Source organism: Oryctolagus cuniculus, chromosome 16, assembly GCF_051225735.1.
Source record: "Oryctolagus cuniculus isolate XC-2025 breed Fujian yellow rabbit chromosome 16, ASM5122573v1, whole genome shotgun sequence".
In the NCBI taxonomy this organism is placed as follows: domain Eukaryota; kingdom Metazoa; phylum Chordata; class Mammalia; order Lagomorpha; family Leporidae; genus Oryctolagus; species Oryctolagus cuniculus.
Window position 1 is genome coordinate 43,255,260 of NC_142882.1, and position 22,271 is coordinate 43,277,530.

At 41.5% G+C, this 22,271-nt stretch overlaps 1 protein-coding gene across 3 annotated transcripts in view; it reads right to left on the minus strand.

Annotated features, from left to right (window-relative positions):
• Nucleotides 1–22,271, minus strand: part of AGMO (alkylglycerol monooxygenase) — a 357,324-nt gene that overhangs the window by 174,042 nt on the left and 161,011 nt on the right. For all 3 annotated transcript variants that reach the window (XM_002720858.6, XM_089315166.1, XM_089315164.1), the window contains exons 6-10: nt 15,841–15,907; nt 13,175–13,240; nt 13,007–13,086; nt 10,076–10,210; nt 7,304–7,420 (exon numbers count right to left, since the gene is read on the minus strand). In XM_002720858.6, the coding sequence (XP_002720904.2) occupies nt 7,304–7,420; nt 10,076–10,210; nt 13,007–13,086; nt 13,175–13,240; nt 15,841–15,907 (465 nt within the window). The remainder of the gene's footprint in view (nt 1–7,303; nt 7,421–10,075; nt 10,211–13,006; nt 13,087–13,174; nt 13,241–15,840; nt 15,908–22,271) is intronic.

Consider the following 22,271-nt stretch of genomic DNA (forward strand, 5'->3'; position numbering starts at 1 on the left):
GAAGACCTTTCTCTCTGTCTCTCTCTCTCTCTCTCACTGTCTAACTCTGCCTGTAAAAACAAACAAACAACAATAAAAAAAAAAAAAACGGATAACTATTTTCAGAAGACAAAGGGTGATGCTGAAGAGGAAGCTTGCAGCACCAGACTATGCACATGAGTTTCCCAGAAAAGGATTGATCTCGTTTGTACCATGGTAAATAGGACTGACAATTAACAGCACAAACAATAGCAAATTCCCTGGGCTCCTCAGTTGGCTCAGCTTACACAGTTCTGTCTATAAATTACAGCAGAGCAAACTTTCTGCTGGATCCGTGCCAACAGGTTTTACCCAGATCATCTGTGGACGAGAGCAGAGCTTTCAATGGACATTTCAAACAAGTGGGATCAAGATCTTGAACACTGCTTTGCAGAATGAGAACAGAAGATGAGAGACCCCTTTTTCAGGGTGATCCTGAAGGCGAAGAGCAATCAAAGCAACAGCTACCTAGAAGTAGAAGTGGTCCAGTCAAAGTGCAGCTCATGGAAACAGGATTTGGGGATGCTCAACATATTACCTTATTGACTTTTGAAGACTAAAGAACTAGAACATCCTCTGATGATGAGAGTGTTTTGAGAAAATCAGACAAAGCTGTAGCAGGAAAACGTCCAGGCAAGCTTCTCCAGAGCCCCATTGCCCATGCTGGGACCATGCTCCTGATTAAGCAATGTTGAGTTTTCAATAGTTTCAATGAAAAAATCAGGCCTCCATGTTACAGTCCCAATTTGCTCCTTCTTTTTGTTTCCTAACCTTAAAATATCTTTCAAGGATGCCTACATTTATTAGTCAACATTTTACAAAGACTGCATTGACAGGGGAAGATTCCCAGGACTCTCAGTTCTTAAGAGACAGACTAAATGGCTGATATCATCCCTTGCAAAATTGAACTTGGACTTGAAGGAATCTATGCTAAGAAATGAACATTATATTTTTAATTTTCACTTTTTCTTTCCTTGTCTCCATGTACTCTCTGAGATCAACTAATACTTAATGAAGTAAAAATAAAACTATGCAAATGACAAGCAGTGTGTGTTGATTGTGCTTATTACATCACAATGTTTAATAGAGCTGTTTCTGACACTGGACAAACCCAGGAACAACACTAACAGAAAGAGGAGATATTTAATTTCAAAGCGAGCCTTTCATTACCTGACACATATGAGAGTCCTAAGTGTGCAATTTCCCACTTCATTATAGTCTTTCATTCTAGTGGACAGGCATTCCAATTTTCATGGGAGTGCACAAGGATCACTCGCCTACATTTCTGAAGTCCCTGCTTATTGGAAAGGCAGTCTGTGCTAATAGCCTTCCCCCGCCACACTTGCTACATTTATTTCATAGCTTTAAGTTATAATTGATGCTCATTGCAGATCACATTTCTTTTTTTCACGTTATGTTTGTTACCACCTAAAAACTTTAGGAAATTAAATGGAATCCCCAGGGACTAGACTGGAGGAAAACAGTGTACTCTGGATATTGACTTGAGAGGCTTCACTGGGGACCTAAGCTAGATCTAATCTGTGCTAGTAACACTCTCTCTTATGAGAGTAGAACTAAATATATTGACTTTTTTTTTCAGAGGGTCTATTAAAAACTGTCAACATGAAAACATGAGTTTCAAAATTGTAGTGCCCATAATGTTTTACAGACCACAGCATCCAGGGGAATTTAAAACTGTGTAAATCTGTTTTCCAATTTATTTTGGATACTCTCAGATGCCTTGTTAACTTGAAATATATAATCAAAGTAATCTGTGTTAAAACATATCTGTAGAAACTTTATTACACACTCTATTATAACACATTATTAGCTATCCAAAGATAGCATTGCCTTTAGTGTAGAGATCATATTAGTATAGGCCATATTTTTATTTCAAATGTGTACTCACGATATCACCCCATGAAGGAGACCCTGGGAGTTGACGGATTGATTTCTCAAGCATTTCTAAACCAAAATCAACACAAATGCCTGTGGTCGTATCGCTAAACTAAACTTTCTATATTCAAACATACTCTTTGCAAGCTTGGGTGAGGAAGAATTGTGCCTTTTACACCTTTGTGGTGGCCATTTCTGGACTCCCAACATTATTTATACAGAACTTGCACACATACAAGTCAGTATTTATCTGTTCTACTGAACGCATAAACAGTAAGGGCTGTGGGACCACAGCAGGATCCCCAACTACAAGTCAGACACAATTTTTCTATGTGATTATTGGCCACAGCAAATCCAGAAAACAAAATATTGCTGTTGGATTTTAAAGTCTTCGTGAGTTTTCAGACATGCCTGAGACGAGAATGGCACTACAGAATCTTGTGAATAAGCAACCTTTCTTCCTAGTCGCACAGCAAGTTTTTAGCAAAGAAAAACACATGTGGGGAACAAGCAAATGCACTTTCAGAATTAATTTGTGTCAGGAATGAAGCAGTCTCCGATTCTGCCTCCAGTTTGAAAAGGGGTTCAACACTATATATCTTCACCAACACATCTATACAAGTTTCTCATATAGTTTTAGGATAGTAGAAAAATCTTGTGAACGCCTTGTGATAGATCATATCTTCTAAGATACATAGTGCCTAGTAATATTTCTACCTAATAAATACTCAGACGTGCCTATACATTCAAATTTAAAAATTTTTTTTTTTGACAGGCAGAGTGGACAGTGAGAGAGAGAGACAGAGAGAAAGGTCTTCCTTTGCCGTTGGTTCACCCTCCAATGGCCGCCGCGCCCGGCGTGCTGCGGCCAGCGCACTGTGCTGATCCGATGGCAGGAGCCAGGTACTTATCCTGGTCTCCCATGAGGTGCAGAGCCCAAGCACCTGGGCCATCCTCCACTGCACTTCCTGGCCACAGCAGAGAGCTGGCCTGGAAGAGGGGCAACCGGGACAGAATCCAGTGCCCCAACTGGGACTAGAACCCGGTGTGCCAGCGCCACAAGGCGGAGGATTAGCCTAGTGAGCCGCGGCACCAACCTCAAATTTTTAACTTTAACATTAAGGAATTCTATTTCAAAATCATAATGGAGTCTCACACAGCTTAAAATGGGTAAATTTCCATTTTTCCTCCTACAAATTAGTATCATTTATTTAGCACAACTAACAAAGGTATCAGTAATGTAAATTTTACTCAATATTGGTCAGCGTATCAAGAGTTGGGCATTTTGACAGATGGTCTAAATTTTCTTTTGGTTTCATTCAAGTCTCCAAGGTCTATTAATGCTTGTATATCTTAGTCATAATTGGGTGAATGTATTAAGATAACAAATGGGTATTAAAGAAAGTAATCTTGATAAGTTGATAATGTGAAGTAATGATTATGTGAAATTAGATTAAGTACTACAGTTGGGCCTCCATATCCCCGGGCTCTTCTCTGTGCAGTCAGCCAACTGAAGGTCGAATATATTTGGGTTAAAAAGAAACTTAAGTTTGTACTTAAGATGTATACACTTTTTTTGTCATTATTCCTTAAACAATACAGAATAACAACTGTTTAAACAGCATTTACATTGTGTTAGGGATTATAGGGCATGTAGTAATTGAGGACTTCCTGAGAGGATATGGACAGGTTGTATACAAATACTATGCTATTTAATATAAGACACCGGACCATCCTTGCCTTTTGATACGTGCGGTAGAGACGTCTGTGTGAGCTTGGTAGTCTGGTTATTTAATGTCTATGTGTGCAGTGGAAAGATTGAGGTGGTTCATGCATTTCTGTGAAAGCTTTGCCCCTGAAAGAAATTTTTGGGCTCAAATCTTGTATTTTGGGGGGCTAAATGCAAACAAATCTGGAACAGCATGGAGTCAGGTTCATCATTAATTGCAATACAGATAAGAGCAAGTACTGAACCAACCATTACACCCTTGACATTTCTGCTCTTTTTGCATCCTAACTCTTATTTTCACTTTACAAGATGGAAGCTCAAATCTCAGGCATTGTCTCTGCTACAGCCGGGAAAGTATCTGACATGTTACCCCATAGCATTTTCTTTACTTTTCCTTTAAAATCTTTTGTGGATAAAGAATACATCTTGGAAAATAGAGTCACTATATGGAGACATTTTGGTCATTAAATTTGAATGTAAAAAAAAAAAACATAAAGGACAATACCAACCCTTAAGGTCCTTAAATGATGTTAAAAATTAAAATGGGGTGAGAGTTGTGACACAGCAGGTTAAGCTGTTACTTGGCATGTTCACATTCCACTGAAGTGCCTGGAATCAAGTCCCTCCTCTGCTTCCCACTCAGCTTCCTGCTCATGAACCTGGAGAAGCAGCAGTGATGGTTCAGCTACTTGGGTTGCTGGCACCCTCTCAGGACAACAGGATGGAGTTACTGGCTGCTGGCTTCATGCTGGCCCAGCCCTGGCTGTGGTGGGCATTTAAGGAGTGAGCCAGTGGATAGAAATCTCTCTCTTTCTGTCTCTCTGCCTTTCAGATAAAGGAACAAACTTTAAAAAATTAAAATGGGTTTCTTTAATGTATTATCTTGTAATCTCTGTAAAAAAAAAAAAAAAACTTTCCAAGCAACTCTTAATTTGGAGGACTTGCAAAGACATTTTCTACAGACCGAAAATCTTCTGTACTATATCCCTGCAGATTTTGTCCTGCTTGAAGTCAAGACACATCCAAGGGGGAAGGTGAGCCCTCTACCCTGAGGGTATGAATTATGCTTGGTATAGTCCCCTCATGGTTAATTCATATCCTGATGTGAATTATTGGTTCAGTGTGAGCTGAATTTGTCCTGAACAGTGCAACACGAAGAGAAAATTTGCTAGGAAAAAAATCTGGAAGCATTAGGTTCTCATTGTAAATGAAATGAGCAAGATTCTCTAGAACAGAACTTGCTGACTTTGGTCAAAGTCTGTGAGGTCAGGATGCCTTATCTCACGGTAAGGAAATTCAGGAAAATCATGGAGAAGCACTTTTGTCGGTTCTGCATGCTTGAGCTAAGCCCTTGCCTGAGAGTCTCCAGTTACATTCCAGCTGCCTTTAATTGCACGTTCTTTTTCTTAGAGCACAAGATACCAAGTGAACATTCACACCAGAGAGACCTTAAATCAGATGAGATCCTAAAGGCAGGTTTCTCTGTCACTATGCATTTTTTTTTTTGACAGGCAGTGTTAGACAGTGTGAGAGAGAGAGAGAGAGAGAGAGACAGAGAGAAAGGTCTTCCTTCCATTGGTTCACCCCCCAGATGGCTACTATGGCTGGCACGCTGTGCCGATCCAAAGCTAGGAGCCAGGTGCTTCCTCCTGGTCTCCCATGCTGGTGCAGGGCCCAAGCACTTGGGCCATCCTCCACTGCCCTCCCGGACCACAGCAGAGAACTGGACTGGAAGAGGAGCAAACAGGACAGAACCAGTGCCCCAACCGGGACTAGAACCCGGGGTGCCGGCACCGCAGGCAGAGGATTAGCCTAGTGAGCTGCGGCACCGGACTATCACTATGAATTTTATAAATGATTAAAGAACAATACCTTGGGCCCTGCACCCCATGGGAGACCAGGATGAGTACCTGGCTCCTGCCTTCGGATCAGCGCAGTGCGCCGGCCGCGGCGGCCATTGGAGGGTGAACCAATGGCAAAGGAAGACCTTTCTCTCTGTCTCTCTCTCTCACTGTCCACTCTGCCTGTCAAAAAAAAAAAAAAAAAAAAAAAAAAAAGAACAATTTTTTGGAAACAATTCAAGTCATATATTTGTGACACAGGAGGATTTACCTAGATCTAACATTTGTTACTCTTGCCTTTTCAGATCTGTTTCCCTTTCTCTCTATATAATTTTGTGCTGCATGGTTGCATATGGTTGCAGCCGCCCCAGAAGGAGATATCACCCTTTGATGTTGCGGCCATGTCAGCTGCTGTGAGTACACCCTGCAACGCCTGCACAGTGGCAGATTCCCTAACGATGTATTTCTCATAATGCATCCTCGTTATTAAGTAATGGAACTTGTTATTCCTCCAAGCCCTCCCACCCCTCCTCTCACACTCAGCAGCTCCCTGCCTTCTGTTCCTGGCCTGGGAACAGGCCTTGACCTGTTGTAATCCCTGTTGTAATGACCTGTTGTAAACCCCCTGGCCTTGACCATGTATAATCTGTTCCATGATGTGTACACGAGCCAAACCGTCCCACCAGGTCCAGTTTTGTTTGTTTGCTTTAACAATGGCCAGCACCGCGGCTCACTAAGCTAATCCTCCTCCTGCGGCGACGGTACTCTGGGTTCTAGTCCTGGTTGGGGCACCGGTTCTGTCCCAGTGGCTCCTCTTCCAGTCCAGCTCTCTGTTGTGGCCTGGGAAGGCACCTGCAGTGCCAGCATCCCATATGGGTGATGGTTCAATTCTGATCCAGTTCTCTGCTAAGGCCTGGGAAAGCATTAGAAGATGGCCCAAGTCATTGGGCCCCTGCACCCACGTGGGAGACCCAGAAGAAGCTCCTAGCTTCGGATTGGCTCAGCTCCTGCCATTGTAGCCATCTGGGAAGTGAACCAGCGGATGAAAGACCTCTCTCTCTCCTCTCTCCTCCCTCTCCCTCTCCCTCTCCCTCTCCCTCTCCCTCTCCCTCTCCCTCTCCCTCTCCCTCTCTTTGCCTCTGCTTCTCTGTAACTCTGCCTTCAAATAAATAAATAGATTTTTTTTTAAAAAAGCTAACTTTGTTTGTATGTGGTTCACATCTACAGTGCCTTTTGTACCTTCGTTATTTTTGTTCTCTCTAAATACAGACGATGCAAGTGTTCTTTTGTGGTCAAAAATTGGCTTCTGAAGTGATAATGCCTGAACTAAACCCTGATGCAGCGCTCCTACCATACAAACAGAATATGCTCCGTGTTCTCAAAGGATCAAATAAAGGAAGTCAAGCTGGCATTGAAAAGTCTGCAGTCATTCTATCAGGGTGTTCTCTACATGAAGACCAGTGCATTGAAACTGCTGAGAAATGGGTGCTTCCCCAAGAACATCTAATTCTAATATCCGAAGCATTTTTATTAGAATTGTTGTGAAACTTATGCCCAGCAAAATATTGCTTGTTGTCCCTTGGATAAATGGAATTTGGTATTCGTGCTACACAGCAGCACTTTGGATGCAGTTAATTCATTTACATTTAGCAGGCTAGAAGAATCAAGTTAACTGTGTACATGTGAGATGTCGCCAAAATTGAAGCAGAGAATTACTTAGAAGAATAGAACATAATCATAATAGGGGGAAGCTTAATTTCATTTCCAAACACAATGACAGAGAGGTTCTCCCACCCTATGCAAAATGGGTGTCACTTACAGCCGTATCTGCAAAGGTGTCTTCGTAAAATCCAAGCATCAGAGCAAACTGCACAACTGTGTAGAGCTTTAGCAGTTGAGATGCAGATGAGGAGAAGGGAACTTCTTTGCCTGTAACCTAGGGAGACAAGAAAGAAGTCTTTTCTTTATTTTTTCGGGGTTTACTCCTCTCTCAGAAATCCACACTGAGTCAAGAGCTATGCAAAAGCAAATGGAAAATTTGTTACTCATTCTTATTTAAAAAACACTGGATTTGGGAGATGGAAGATGGTATATAAGTTGAAAAACTTGTTTCTCATTTCGGAAGCACTGCAAGGGAGCTTCAAACTGTTTGGAAGGGCAATGCAAGAACATACTGCACGGTAGGTAGAGCCAATAAAGACAGTCAAAGTGAATAGGTCGGATCTTCCCCACCTGCCAATATGCCCAGCATAGCGTGAGACAGCAAGCAAACAGGAAACGAAAGACAAATGGCAGGGGACTCTGGGAAATCATGATTCAACGGGAAATGGTATTTTAATAGAAACAACTTTCCTAATCTATCTCAGAATGCTATACTTCTCTTGTAGGCTTCTGCACTCATACAACTTTACTTTTTTCAAAAAGATTATTTATTTGAAAGGCAGAGTTACAGATAGGCAGAGGCAGAGGGAGAGAGAGAAAAGGTTTTCCATCCAGTGGTTCACTTCCCAGATGGCCACAATGGCCAGAGCTGAGCTGATCTAAAGCCAGGAGCCAGGAGCTTCCTTCAGGTCTCCCACACAGGTGCTGGGGCCCAAGGACTTGGGGCATCTTCTACTGCTTTCCCAGGCCATAGCAGAGGTGCTGGATTGGAAGTGGAGCAGCCAGGACTAGAACCAGCACCCTTATGGGATCCCAGCACAGCAGGTGGCGGCTTTACCCACTATGCCACAGCGCTGGCTGCACTCCTACAACTGTGAAATACTCACTTTGACTATGTGTTGATAAAAAGAAAAGCCTAACTATAAATATAAACAAAACTGTCTGGAGAAAGTTAAGCACAGTGTTGGTAAGAAGATAAGAAAGCATTTTTATTTTAGGACTGTTGTAAAATAATAATACTCAAATAAAACAAATATATGATTTCATTTACTTGAAATATCACAAGCAGACCTTTACCTAATTTTGAAAGATTTATTTGATTTCTTTGAGAAGCAGAGTGACAGAGAGAGGGAGAGAAAGAGTTCTTCCATCTACTGGTTTCCTCTCCAAATGGCTGAAATGGCCAGGGTTGGCACAAGTCAAAGTCAGGAGCCTAGACCTCCACCCAGGTCTCCCACATGGGTGCCCACTTGATTGGAATGGAGCAGGCAGAATGCTAACCAGGGCTCTGATACGGGATGCTGGCATTACAAGCAGGGGCTTAACCTGTTGTGCCACAATGCAGGCCTCAATGCTAACGTTTACACTCATACTAGTATGTTTAAAATCTTTAGGGGTAGGTGTTTAGCCTCATAGTTAGGAAGCCTGCACTCCATACTGGGATATCTAAGTCTGGTCCTGGCTCTGGCTCCTGGCTTCAGCTTCCTGCTAATGAAGACCCTGGGGCTGCGGCGATGGCTCAGGTAACTGAGTGTCTACAACCCATGTGGGAGACCTGGATTGTGCCCAGCTCCAGACATTGAGGGCATTTGCAAAATGAACCAGTTAAATGGAGAGCTCTGTCTGTCTGTCTTTGTTTTTCCCCTCTCTCTTTTTTCCTCTTTGACTCTCTGCCTCTCAGGTAAATAAATAAACAAGTAAAATCAACAGTTTTATACATTTCTGTTGTTGTTTCTGTACTACTCTTCATGATATTTATTTGATAAAGATCTGACTTATAGGGCAGGCACTGTGGTGTAGCTGGTAAAGCCATTGCCTGCAGTGCCAGCATCCCATATGGGTGCTGGTTTGGATTCCGACTGCTCCACTTCCAATCCAGCTCTCTGCTGTAGCCTGGGAAAGCAGCAGAAGATGGCCCAAGTCCTTGGGCTCCTGCACCTGTGTGGGAGACCAGGAAGAAGCTCCTGGCTCCTGGATTCAGATTGGTACAGCTCCAGCCATTGTGGCCAATTGGAGAGTAAACCAATGGATGTAAGACTTCTCTCTCTACCTCTCTTTCTCTCTCTTTGTAACTCTGACTTTCAAGTAAATAAATAAATCTTTAAAAAGATAAGATTTGACTTATTTGCTAGGGAATCATATATAATCAATTACTAAAACAGAAATTTATTTTCTAGAAAAGAAATTGTATATTGAAACTGAATTTTTCATTTGATGCCCAGTGTTTAAAATCTCTACATTTCTTATTTCTGTATTTATGGCTTCTCTTTTAATATAGACTGCATATAGTTATAATCTGATTATCTAATTTGAAACTCTGTCTTGATGTGATTTGAGATCCTCCAGGAATCGCAATATGTTTCTAAGCAAAATGAGGGCAAAATCATTCCTGTGCTCCCTGCATCTCTGCAGTCTGAGCATCCTCTGGGCTGGGTGAATCTGCGATGCTGTATTCTGCATGGAAGCTCGTAGCTCTGGGTTTGAGTGGGACTGCACACCAACCCCCACTGCTCTGCTCCCTAGACTGTGTTCCCTGGTAAGAGGCAGTAGAAGGCATGCCTTGTCACTGCTCATCCCTTTACACACCACAGGGCTGCATCTCAGGTCAGCCTGAAGGCAACATGTACAAGTGCTGGACAGTCTGACTGTGGACCTGACATTAGGACATTGCTCTCTACCACTTCCATCTGTCTGCCTCAGTGTTGCTTACCTGTGGAATTTCTTCACTCAGCCCAAGCCTTGGTTTACCTGGACCCCATCCTGGTCCTTTAAATATGACAGAAAACTTATTGAAGAATCCAGAGGTGGCCCAGAAGGTAGTCCACATGTACAATAAATGATGGAACTAGGAAGAAGTAAACAGAGTTTATTAAAATAAGACAAAGGTAGCAAAATGTATTGAATGCAACACAGTGTTAACTATTAAGTGATTAGCTACGAAAATCACATATTTGATATTGTTCGATATAATTTAAATACTTTCCATATATTTTAGGTGTTTATATTGATGCAGGTGGATAAGCAAGTACATTCCATTTTGTGATTCATTCTATGCTGCCTGTGTACCTCGAAGTGTGTTCTTGTCACTCCTTCTCAAAGTCAGCCAAATTATGATTTGGGAATAAAAACATAGACGTTGTTTGAAAAATCAGCAAGGTACAAAACAATTTAAGTGGCTTTGCTTCTGATCTAATAAATGAGCAGCCTATGCCTCACATCCTTATTTGATAACACTTTTTCTTTTTTTCTTTCTTTCCTTTTTTTTTTTTTTTTTGACAGACAGAGTTAGACAGTGAGAGAGAGAGAGAGAGAGAGAAAGGTCTTCCTCCCGTTGGTTCACCCCACAAATGGCTGCTACAGTCGGTGTGCTGTGCTGATCTGAAGCCAGGAGCCAGGTGCTTCCTCCTGGTCTCCCATGCGGGTGCAGGGCCCAAGTACTTGGGCCATCCTCCACTGCCTTCCCAGGCCACAGCAGAGAGCTGGACTGGAAGAGAAGAACCGGGACAGAATCTGGCACCCCAACCGGGACTAGAACCCGGGGTACCAGCGCCACAGGCGGAGGATTAGCCTAGTGAGCCGCTACACCGGCCTTGATAACACTCTTTCTAAAGTCTTGCTAAATGGATATTAAGGTGAGTTAAACATGGACATATATGATATTTGCATATTTGCCCAAATATGTCAAAAACCTATACTTACTGTATTGTGCTATGAACAATCACATCATATACCCAAACTATTCAGAGATATTTTTGAAGAACAGACATTTGAGTTTTTAAAGTATCTTTACTCTATAATTAGAAAGGAAAAATTTGCTTCCTAAGGGAAAAAATTACTTTGAGTTTCTTAGCAGGAATCCACATTTCATAAACAAAACACATTCAACAAAATATTCTCGCAGAGGATAAGTGTCCAGTAAATATTAACTCTGGATAATTAGCTGTGTAGATGTGATTGTTATACACCATAGGATTGAAAAAGTTCTAGTGTTTGGGCATCAGCTATAGATTCCAGAGATAAGTTCTGCTAGAAGTGTGGAATGCATACATGGAGAGGAAAATGTTTTTTTCAGAATCTATGGTCTTGTTGGTATTTTCATTCTGTCTTGAAGGATGTAAAATGCTAGGATTATACAAATGGATTTTAAAATTGCTTGAGATACTACAAAAACGCATGGAAGAAATTAAGGAACAAGACAGAATTTAATGGATTAAAGCTTTAGTCTGGGACATTGAAATAATAACAACAACACAGACAATTAATGTGTTAAGAGTTACAACACACATTAGAATACTGACCTGTTTGTCTGCTTTGCAAATTGACTGCAATTTTATTTCTATCATTGCAGATAAAAGTCATAACAGTTTAATGTTAGAGGTGTTTTTTGCTCACTTATTTGCTTCTCGATACTGTGAAATGGTAGGAACCCCAGCAGAACAACATGAATGACAATAATAAAGAAATCATAATGATAATGTAGAAAGAAAACCCTGGCCTGTCTAGAGAGAGTTGTCTGGTATAAGTTGCTGTCGATGCTTCTTAGCCTTAGGTGAGAAATTTAGCCACAATAAAGGCAATCAGGGGAAAGTGACTACAGGTTTTTGTAGGCTCAAGAACTCCCAGTTGTCACAACCTTCTGACTTGGTGTTCCTGACGATATAAATGAGCATGAAGACGAGTAAACCTCACACCCACCGACGATGCAGTAAGGCTAAACGAAATGTTTACGTGAGTCAGGTGCAAACCCGGAGTCTTGGCCTAAAACCCACTTTGACTAAATTTAAGCTAAGAAGCTGTGGGACTTTGGGTGAATTATGGAAATCCTGGAAGCCTCCATCAGAAAACAGAAATAACAAGAGCCTCTGTTTCAGAAAAGTTTTTAGTAGTGGTTTTGTTACCAATTCTGGCAGAGCTGTGAGCAGTGCCCTCAGCTTCCTGACTTGGTGAAAGGAGGGTCCCACACAGAGCTGTCTCGTCAGCTTTGTGTGAGCATTCTAATCTTTTTCTCATTTAGTAGACCCTGACCCCAGAAGGACTGGTGGCAGGGGGTGGGGTCTGACTCTGACAGACTGGGGCTCCGCAGACATTCTTCATTTCTCTAGCGCCAACCGTTGACGCCAAGGAACAAGCAATGCCACATGTCGGACAGAAGCCAGTCCTGTGCACCAGCCATGAGCAGGTGGGGGATTGTACAGAAGGATCCAATCTGTAACAGCTTCTGACACTGAGAGCCATGCAGAGGAGGCGAGGGCTGCCCGGGGTATGTCTAACCATAGTCACACAGCCTGGAGGCAAGTGATTTCTCTGATGTGGGATCTCTTAATTATCCACGTCACTACTGCTCCCTCTGAATATATTTCAGGTATATTCTGAGAAACAAAATGGTTGCTAAAAAGCCTCTTTCTTTACAATCATAGTAGTAGCCAGATTTGAAAATTCATATAACAAGTTCCCTTTAAATGCACTTTGCCTGACTTGATTCAAAGTTTTGGTTGAGTGCCAGAGGTATTGACAGATTCTTTCACAGTTAATTTTTTTTTCTCACTGGAGGGTAATATTCTCCATGTTTCCCAATTATTCTCTTTACTCTGTGATTTATGAAATGGTAGAATGTTAGAAAGAACAAAGCCAGTTAAATTACCTGGACCTTGAAGGGTTCAAATGTATTGATGGGATGTGTTAGGCCATAGACAACCTTCTCATTCTCTGCTTCAAACGTACCTGGAAGGTAAACATTAGGGAATAATCTTTGGCTCTCTGTGAATGGAGGAGCCATATGAACTATTAGATTATCGTACGTTTTACTTACCAAACAGTCTATCCCAGATAATAAGAGTGCCAGCAAAATTTTTGTCGATGCAGTAACGATTTCTACCTGGGAGACAAAATAGTAAGATTTTTTTTTCAAAACACTGAATAACGCTTTTTGAAACACTTTTGCCTTGTTTTTTGAAAATATTCAGCATGCTTCTCCTGAGAATGCCTTCTCACTGACAACACCAGATTTTGTTTGCCAATAATGCAGGTTTTGTTTTATTAATTTTTCAATTACTTTTAATTCAAGGGCAAAGGTTTTCTTAAAACACAATGCATGGTTTTTTTCTCACAACTTTTCTGTTAGGGAAAAATGAGATAAATTTAAATGATTGCTTTTCAGGATTATGAAAAAGTAATATGGGGCCAGTGCTGTGGCACAGCAGGTAAAGCCACTGCCTGCAATGCTGGCATCCCATATGGGTGTTGGTTCTAGTCCTGGCTGCTCCACTTCTGATCCAGCTCTCTGCTATGGCCTGGGAAAGCAGTGGAAGATGGCCCAAGTCCTTGGGCCCCTGCACCCGCATGGGAGACCTGGAAGAAGCTCCTGGCTTCTGGCTTTGGATTGGCACAGCTCCGGTCATTGCAGCCAATTGGGGAATGAACTAGCGGATGAAAGACCTTTCTCTCTCTCTCTCTCTCTCTCTCTCTCTCTCTCTGCTTCTCTCTCTCTCTGTGTAACTCTGACTTTCAAATAAATAAATAAATCTTAAAAAAAAGAGAGACTCCTATTTAAAAAAAATGGTAATATGTAAAAATTAAAATGTGCCAAGAAAAGTAAATAGAAAACAAGACTTTACAATAATACATGTGAGTATGTTTTTAGAAGTTTTATTTTATTTATTTATTTGAAATGGGGAGAGAACGAGAGCAGGATAAAGAGGGAAAGAGAGAAAGAACCCACCTACTGGTTCACTTTGCAAATGCCTGTACTGTCTGGATTTGGGCCAGGACCAGAGCCAGAAGCCATTAAAGTGCCCCAGATCTCTCATGGAAGTGGCAAAGACATAACTGTTTGAACCACCATGGCTACTCCCAGGGTCTGCATTTGCAGCAAACTGGAGTCAGGAGCAGAAATCGGGACTTGAACCCAGACACTCTGATGTGAGGCTTGCACGTTTTTACCACCAGGCTAACCACCTGTGCCCTCTGTATGTGCGCTGATTTTTAATTTTTGGTATGATGCACCTTTCCTCTTTCCCCTGCATCTGTATTAGGATGAAAATTCTCTATTTAGAGGGAGACCCAGCTTTTTGTTTTTAAACATAAAAGACAAAGTAAAAATGAAATTACCATTACTTTTTAACTCACACATTTGAAACCTAGACACAAGGAAATTTCTTTCCCAGTGAAAAGTGGAGTGAGATTGGTTTCTGGTGTGCCCATCCATCGCCACACACCAGGGAAACAATGGTTATCACCTGGGTAGAGGAGCAGGTTTGCCCCTCAAGAGACACTGGGCAATATCTAGAGTTGTTAGTGGCAGGGACAAGGAGGAAAGGGCACTATCAGCTTCCAGTGGGCGAGGCCAGTAATACCTTGACTGTCCTGCACACGGCACAAGCCCAGAGAGAAGGATCAGTCTCAGGAGAAGGATTAGCCCCAAACTGCCCATAGCACTGAGGTTGAGAAACCCTGAAACAGCAGCAGCGGCATGAAACTCAAGTCACACACAGCAAACCAGCAACAATTATCAATACATTAACTCACATTTGCTCTTCTCCACTCACTGCTTCGCTTGTATTACAGAGGGAGCCAAAGGGTAGGATGCTCTTGGCTTCTCCTCCCTGCTCACAATTGCCTGGGGATGCGAACACATCAAGGGGCGACTCGGCTTGTGCAGCGTGCCTGTGCCCTAGCCTAGCCTCGGCTCTTCCTCCGTGAGTTTTTGCTTCTGCTCTGCACCTGCTATAAAGAAGGGGAGCAGCTTGCTCCAGGGCTGCCTGTGAAGCCTACAGACTGACACAAACACAACAGGTGTATCTAATCTCTAATTACTGGCTTCCTGCTCCCAATGTAACATTCGTAAGACTTTTTTTCAGACCACTGAATGTAGCAGTGGTTTGAGTATTTCCATTGTTAGATGATTCTCCACTACATGATTGTGTTCTGCCACTGAAAAACATTTGAATTCTTTCTCTTTTTTTCCCCTGATTTGCACATTCTTAGAAAGGTCTTATGAACAAATATTTCTGTTGTTTCTGAGGTTGTTATCTTTAACACTTAGCCAGGGGGATTTTCCCCTTGTCAAGTGAAAGTAGGTTATGCTATTTGTTTATGGAACTTAGAAAAGGAAGTTGCAATGATGTTTATCAGGCGATCCTCGAATCTCTACAGTTTCCAAGGCCAAGAATTCTCTAGACGCAGGCAGGAATACCCCTCATGGAATAACCTTCCACAAAATGACTGCCTCCCCAGCTGCTTCGCTCATCTTTCTGCTCTTGCTAAGCTGCAATGGAGGAAGAAAGGAAAATCCAAAAGTCAGAGAGAGCTTCTGCAACCCCTGCATAGCCCATGCTTTGGGGATGAGGCTTGTCTGGATTCGCAAGAAGAAACTCTATTTGTGCAATGGGTACCAGTTTCATTGGGCAATCCTGAAGAGTTAGCACAAAATTGTGACATTATAATTGTTAAAGCAAGAAAGAAATAGAACCTTCTTACCATGATGAACTCTATGGTGGCTGGGAGTATTAAGAATCAGTTCCAAGGGACCTAGGTTACTGATGACCTGTTTTAAACAAAAAGAATATTGACACACATGGTCATTATTGAAGGTATGTATAATGTATAAATATGTGTAAACCCTCATGGGTTATGAGACATAGCAAATTTCAGAACTGGCATCACAAAGGAGTTTCTCTATCTGATTTGCAATCATAATCTGGACACTCTATAATGAGAGGCACTGTATTTATATTTTATATTTGTGTTTTTGAGAACTACATTGACTGAGTTTGCTTCTCAGATCCTCCATTTCTTTCTATGTGATGTTGGGAAAAGCAGTTAGGCTTTTTATAGCTCAGTGTCTTCAGTTTACAAGAAGCAATAACAGGAATATGTAGGTAGTAACATCCTGAGCATTGCAAACCTTACTGAATTATTGACAAGGCACATTTTCTTTGGGTTTCATGCTTTGTTGTGTGTGTGTGTGTGTGTTTGTGTGTATGTGCATGTTTTTTTGTTTGTTTGTTTTTTTAGTTTCAACTTTGGTAATTTATGTAAGCAGAGTGTAACTATAAGAAGTGAGACAATGTGCTATGCTCGTGTTTGGGAGTTAGTTTTCCCCTACAACCACTTACTATGTAGGTGTTGTCTATTGCAATAGGGTGACCCTGCTTATCCAAATAGCATCCTACGTGGCCTCTCACCTGTCAGAGCACTGTCATTCTCTCCTGGAGGCAAAATTTTGAGTCCAATATTGAAAGAAATCTTTGATTGCCATTAATGCTGCTTCAAATTCTGGTTTCTGATTCTCCCATGATTTCTCTCAGCATTTCTCAGTAAGAACTCCCTAACCCCAGATTCTCAGGATAATAGCAGCCAGGGTGATATTACAAAACCAGTGCAGAATGTCATGTGTGAGTTAGTTGGTGTGTTATACGATTAATACTGGGCAGTTTGTGGCAACTTTTAAGCTCAATTACGTTATTCACTCTCTCACTGATCATGATAGATAACAGAATATTTTACCTTCTTTTAATCACAACATAAACAGATTTGTCATAGCTACCAACAATAAAATCAATACACTGTCATGACAATCTTTTCTCTTCCTTTAAAAATTTACTTTTTAAAACCATAAAAAAATTCTGATTGACATATCTATGGGGGTATGTCGCTCCCCCTCTTCGTGGAGGAACGACACAGGACCCTGCGCTGTTCTTTTGTCTGCTCGGCCCTCCCCGGGTTTGCTGCTGGTTCTTCCCGGGTTGGCTACCGACCCTTCCACCTCCGTGGAAGGGCGGTTCCCCCTGCCACTTTCCCCACTTCCGCGGGGGAGCGGCACACCGCCGGCTGGCTCTCTCGGGGGCTGCTCAGATGTTCCTCAGGTGTTCCTGGTGCATGTTGTCTCTCTCCTCCTTTATAGTCCTCTTCCACCAATCCCAACTCTGCTACCCACACGCCGAGTACGCTGCTCTCCTGCAATCAGGAGCAGGTCCTGCTGCTTATTGGTTGAACTGGAGGCAGCTGAGTAGAAGCTGTTTCACTCCTCTCCCAGCGCCATATTGTGGGAGAGCAGATGCATAGAATAAGTCTTAATTCCAGTAACTTAGTCTAGTCCGAGTTGCTCCCAGTTGCTCCCCACAGGGGTACAGTGTGACATTTCAAAAATGTATAAAATGAGTACTGATCAAATCAAAGTAATCAATATTTTATTCTCCTTTATCATTATTTCATGATTGGAACCTTGGAATCCTTCTTTTCTATTTTCTCAGAAAATATACAATAGGTCACTTGAACAAGCCAAATATAAAAGACCTATTACAGTCAGCGAGTGAAATCTGATTACAAACAGGCTACTAGATAATTTTTTAAATACTATTTCTTTGGGGAGTTCTGCTGGCCGTTTCACTCTGTAAGACAATGCAGTTCTTTTTTTTAAAGTGTATATCTGATGTGTACATGACATGATATCTAAGATTTGCTACAAAATACATTAGCAGAGGAAAAGGACAGCTAATACAAATGAATCAAGATCTTGATTTCTGAATTCAAATGATAGGAACACATAAATGTACTCCATTATTCTCTCTTTTGAATGCTTGAAATTTTTTAAGAGTTTAAGAGAGAACTTTCCATGAAAGAAATCCCTGCCCCTGGTCATGTATAGTAAATGTGCATTAAGCCAAATTGATAGTATGACTGGATCTTCACAAGTCCCAAACCAAAAACTGTTTATCTAACAGGGTTGGTTAATTGTTTGGCAATCTCTAACTTCAAAACATCCAACTTACAACTGATCTGCAAATGCAAACAATTTTTAGCCACACTGTCTTCAGTTTGTTGCACCTTCATTAAAAAATTTTATTATTCTTTTTAAAGATTTATTTATTTATTTATTTATTTGAAAGGCAGTGAGAGAGAGAGAGAGAGGTATTTTCCATTTGTTGGTTTATTCTTCAAGAGGGCTGGAGTTGGCCAGTGCCGCGGCTCACTAGGCTAATCCTCTGCCTGCGGCGCTGGTACCCTGGGTTCTTGTCCCGGTTGGGGCGCCAGATTCTGTCCCAGTTCTCCTCTTCCAGTCCAGCTCTCTGCTGTGGCCCGGGAAGGCAGTGGAGGATGGCCCAAGTGCTTGGGCCCTGCACCCCATGGGAGACCAGGAGGAAGCACCTGGCTCCTGGCTTCAAATCAGCACAGCACACTGACTGTAGCAGCCATTTGTGGGGTGAACCAACGGGAGGAAGACCTTTCTCTCTGTCTCTCTCTCTCACTGTCTAACTCTGCCTGTCAAAAAAAAAGGGGGGGCCGGCGCCGCAGCTCACTGGGCTAATCCTCCACCTTGCGGCGCTGGCACACCAGGTTCTAGTTTCGGTCGGGGTGCCGGATTCTGTCCCGGTTGCCCCTCTTCCAGGCCAGCTCTCTGCTGTGGCCTGGGAGTGCAGTGGAGGATGGCCCAAGTGCTTGGGTCCTGCACCTGCATGGGAGACCAGGAGAAGTACCTGGCTCCTGCCATCAGATCAGCGTGGTGCGCCGGCCGCAGTGCGCTGGCCGCTGCGGCCATTGGAAGGTGAACCAACGGCAAAAGGAAGACCTTTCTCTCTGTCTCTCTCTCTCACTGTCCACTCTGCCTGTCAAAAAATAAAAAAAAGGGGGGCTGGAGTTGGGCCAGGACAAAGCCAGGAACCAGGAGCTTTCTCCTGCTCTGTCACCTGGGTAGCAGGGACCCATCTTAAGTTGCTTTCCCAGTTGCATTATCAGGGAGCTAGAGTGGACAGGGAGCAGCTGGGACTTGAACCTGTGCCCATATGGGATGCCAGTGTTCTTAAAGTGGAAGCTGTGGTGATATTGCCACAGGCAACGCTGCGTGCTCCCTCAGACAGGTACGGTCATCATCACATTGACATTAGGCTCTGAATCCCTGCTCCCCAGCTGACTCACTTTCCAACGTGCAATAGACAGAAATGTTTGCATGCAAAACAAAGTGTCATATTATATATTATAATATATTATATATATATATATATTATATATTGTAGGCTCATTTGGGTGTCTTCTTCCCTCCCCTCCCCTCGCTTCTCCTCTCGTCCTCCTTTTCTTTTTCCTTCTCCTCTTCTTTTCTTCTCCATTTTATTCTCCCTCTCTCCTTCCCTATCTCTCTGTCTCTCCTTCTCCACCCTCCCTTCCCCAACTCCTCTCTTCCTTACTTTTATTCCTTCTTTATTTTTCTTTATTCTGACCTAAAGTCTTACCTATTTTTTGATCATTTCAATAAGGAATTTAATTTGAGCTCCAAACAGCAGACCTTTCAATGAATTCATAAAACTGAATTCATTTGTACACCAGAAAGTCTCTGTATTTTAAAATTTCAGGATTTCAAATGACTGTGAATGGATCACCCTTATATCTGACTACATTCTAATGGGAAAAGGCACAGGAGAGATTAGTCTCAATTCCAGTTTTAAGCCGTGGGCACTGGGAAGGGAGCATGTGGGAGTAGCCCTGTGTTTTTCTGGACTTCATTGCTTTGTGCTTGGTGGGAAAACATTTGTGAAGGAGAATGGTGATGGATAGAGAGTAAGAAAGTGTGGTTCCCTGGCAGTCTCAGCACTGAAACCTGATGCTTTGGTGGGGCTTGGTATCTCTGGTGGAGTACCATATGGGAAAAGGAGAAGCCATTTTATCCTGTTTGTTTGGGGATAGCATATGTCACAAAAACAAACAACAAAAGGAGGTAGCATGGACTACACTGACCAAATTCTGCTTTCCAGATGCATTCCTAATTCTGGGCCCTAACATGTGTGCAACCAGTTTTAAAGCCACACAAATGGTGAGTGCATTCATATGACTAGAGCCTTAGCTGTGGTTATTATTATTATTATTATTTAATGCCAAGCTCTTTTTGTCAGAGAAAATCTTTAGCTCCTGTAGGCTAGTGTGTGGTGATATCAACATTGAAGGTTCTATTTTTTTTTTTTTTTAATTGAAAGCCAAGTACAACACAGTGAACCACAGTAAAATTTCCTGGCGGTGCCTGTGAATGCTGTGGAGCTGGTCAGACCACCTCAGAGAGGGAGATGACTCATCTTTCACATGAGGGCTTCTCATGGAGAAAGCCCTTCCGATCAAAGTCATAGAGAATTCATTAATATTTAATAAGAGCTGAGCGTCACGACTTAATTATCGCCCACTTCTGCAGATTCAGCCATTTACAGTTCCACCACGTCTAGTTTTGAATCACTTCCTGAAAACATGTTCCTCTGGGAATAATTGTAGCTATTCCCATTTTCAGAAAAATTACTTATTTGTCTTACTTTTTAAGAATTAGATTAGTATGTTTATGTTATAGAATCTTAGAACACATCAACACAACAGGGGTTTAAATGTAATTTAGTCCAGTTCTCTATTATAAAAAAGCATCGGACTGAAGCTCACAGAGATTAAATTATTAGCTTAAGTTTAAACAGCTCAGAACAAGACCTAATGCTTTTTTTCAATTTCAGCTCAGGAATTCTACTTTTTCTGTTGTGATGCTTTTAAGAAACACCATAATTTTCCATCAAATAAAGGTAACTGGAACTTTAAGTTTTATTAGAAATGATAATTAAATCATTCTTTATTATTTATCAACGAAAGGGATTGCAGGTGTTTATAAAGAACCAAGGATTTCAGTTTCTAAACTGTCCCTGGTGATATTTTAGTCATTTCTTGTGCTTTTTTTTGACTTCCAATTTTTTATTTTAAAGTATTTTAAATAATATAGAGAAATATAAGTGAAAGGCCAATGAGCAGATGTAGATTTCACAGCATTTAACATTTTGCCACCTTCACTTCCTATGTAAATATTATATATATATACCCAGACATACATTTTTTCTTGAAATAAAGGATGGATATGTTAATATCACATAACGTGAGATTCAGGATAAAAATAAACTGATGAAAAAGGTGAAGCATATATTATTATGTAAGAGATATAATTCAGCAAAGAAAATATTTATAAGTTCTATATTCCAGAAAATATGGCACCCACTATATATAAATATATACATATGCATATATTCATATGATACATATGTGTGTATATATTAATTTTATCTTGTGTAAATATATATATATATTTACATATACATAAAAACTTGTAGTATTGGTTTTTCTGTGTCTGGCTTGTTTCCTTTAGCATAATGATCTCCAGTTCCATGCATTGTGTTGCAAATGTCACTCTTTGTGGTTGACTTCTGGCACTTCTGAAGTCTCAGAAGGAATGTTCATGTCTTGCCCATTGTGTGTTATTTTTTTTTTTTTTGACAGTCAGTGTTTTTTAACCTGAAGACCACATATGCTTAGAAAGACCACAGATGGGTTTTAGAAAATCAGTGATATTATGAAAATTTTACTAAATTTTATGATTAAGTGAATTGTGTATTTAGGGAGAGAAAACTTCTACCATTTTCATTTTCATCATATCTTCAAACAGAAGTGTAAGTCTCCAAGGGTCAAGAACCAGTGAGCTGTACAGAGATGAATTTAGATTATTTCCTTTCCCTTCTTACACTGTGTTCATTTTCATACCATTAAAGCTTGGACTTTCATGGAAATTTCAAAACAGAAACTTACACATATTTTTCTGCCTACTTTTTGAAATCATTGATCTTTCCAATGACATCTTTTCTGGAATCAAACCTGTGCACTCTGATACAGGATGAAGCTTTCCTGCCCCTCAATTAACTTATATCCAACAGAAGTGCCGAGGCTCATTTTTTGCACTGGTCACAGACTTCGCATTTCTCCCCCTACAATCCCTGGTGGGGATGGAGCAGCAGAGTTAACATCAGAGTAAGAGACCAGGGACTGCATGGCTGGCATTTCATCCTGTCATTCCCCCTCACACAAGTAGAAATACGTTGAATGAAAGGCTTTTTGCAATGCAGTAG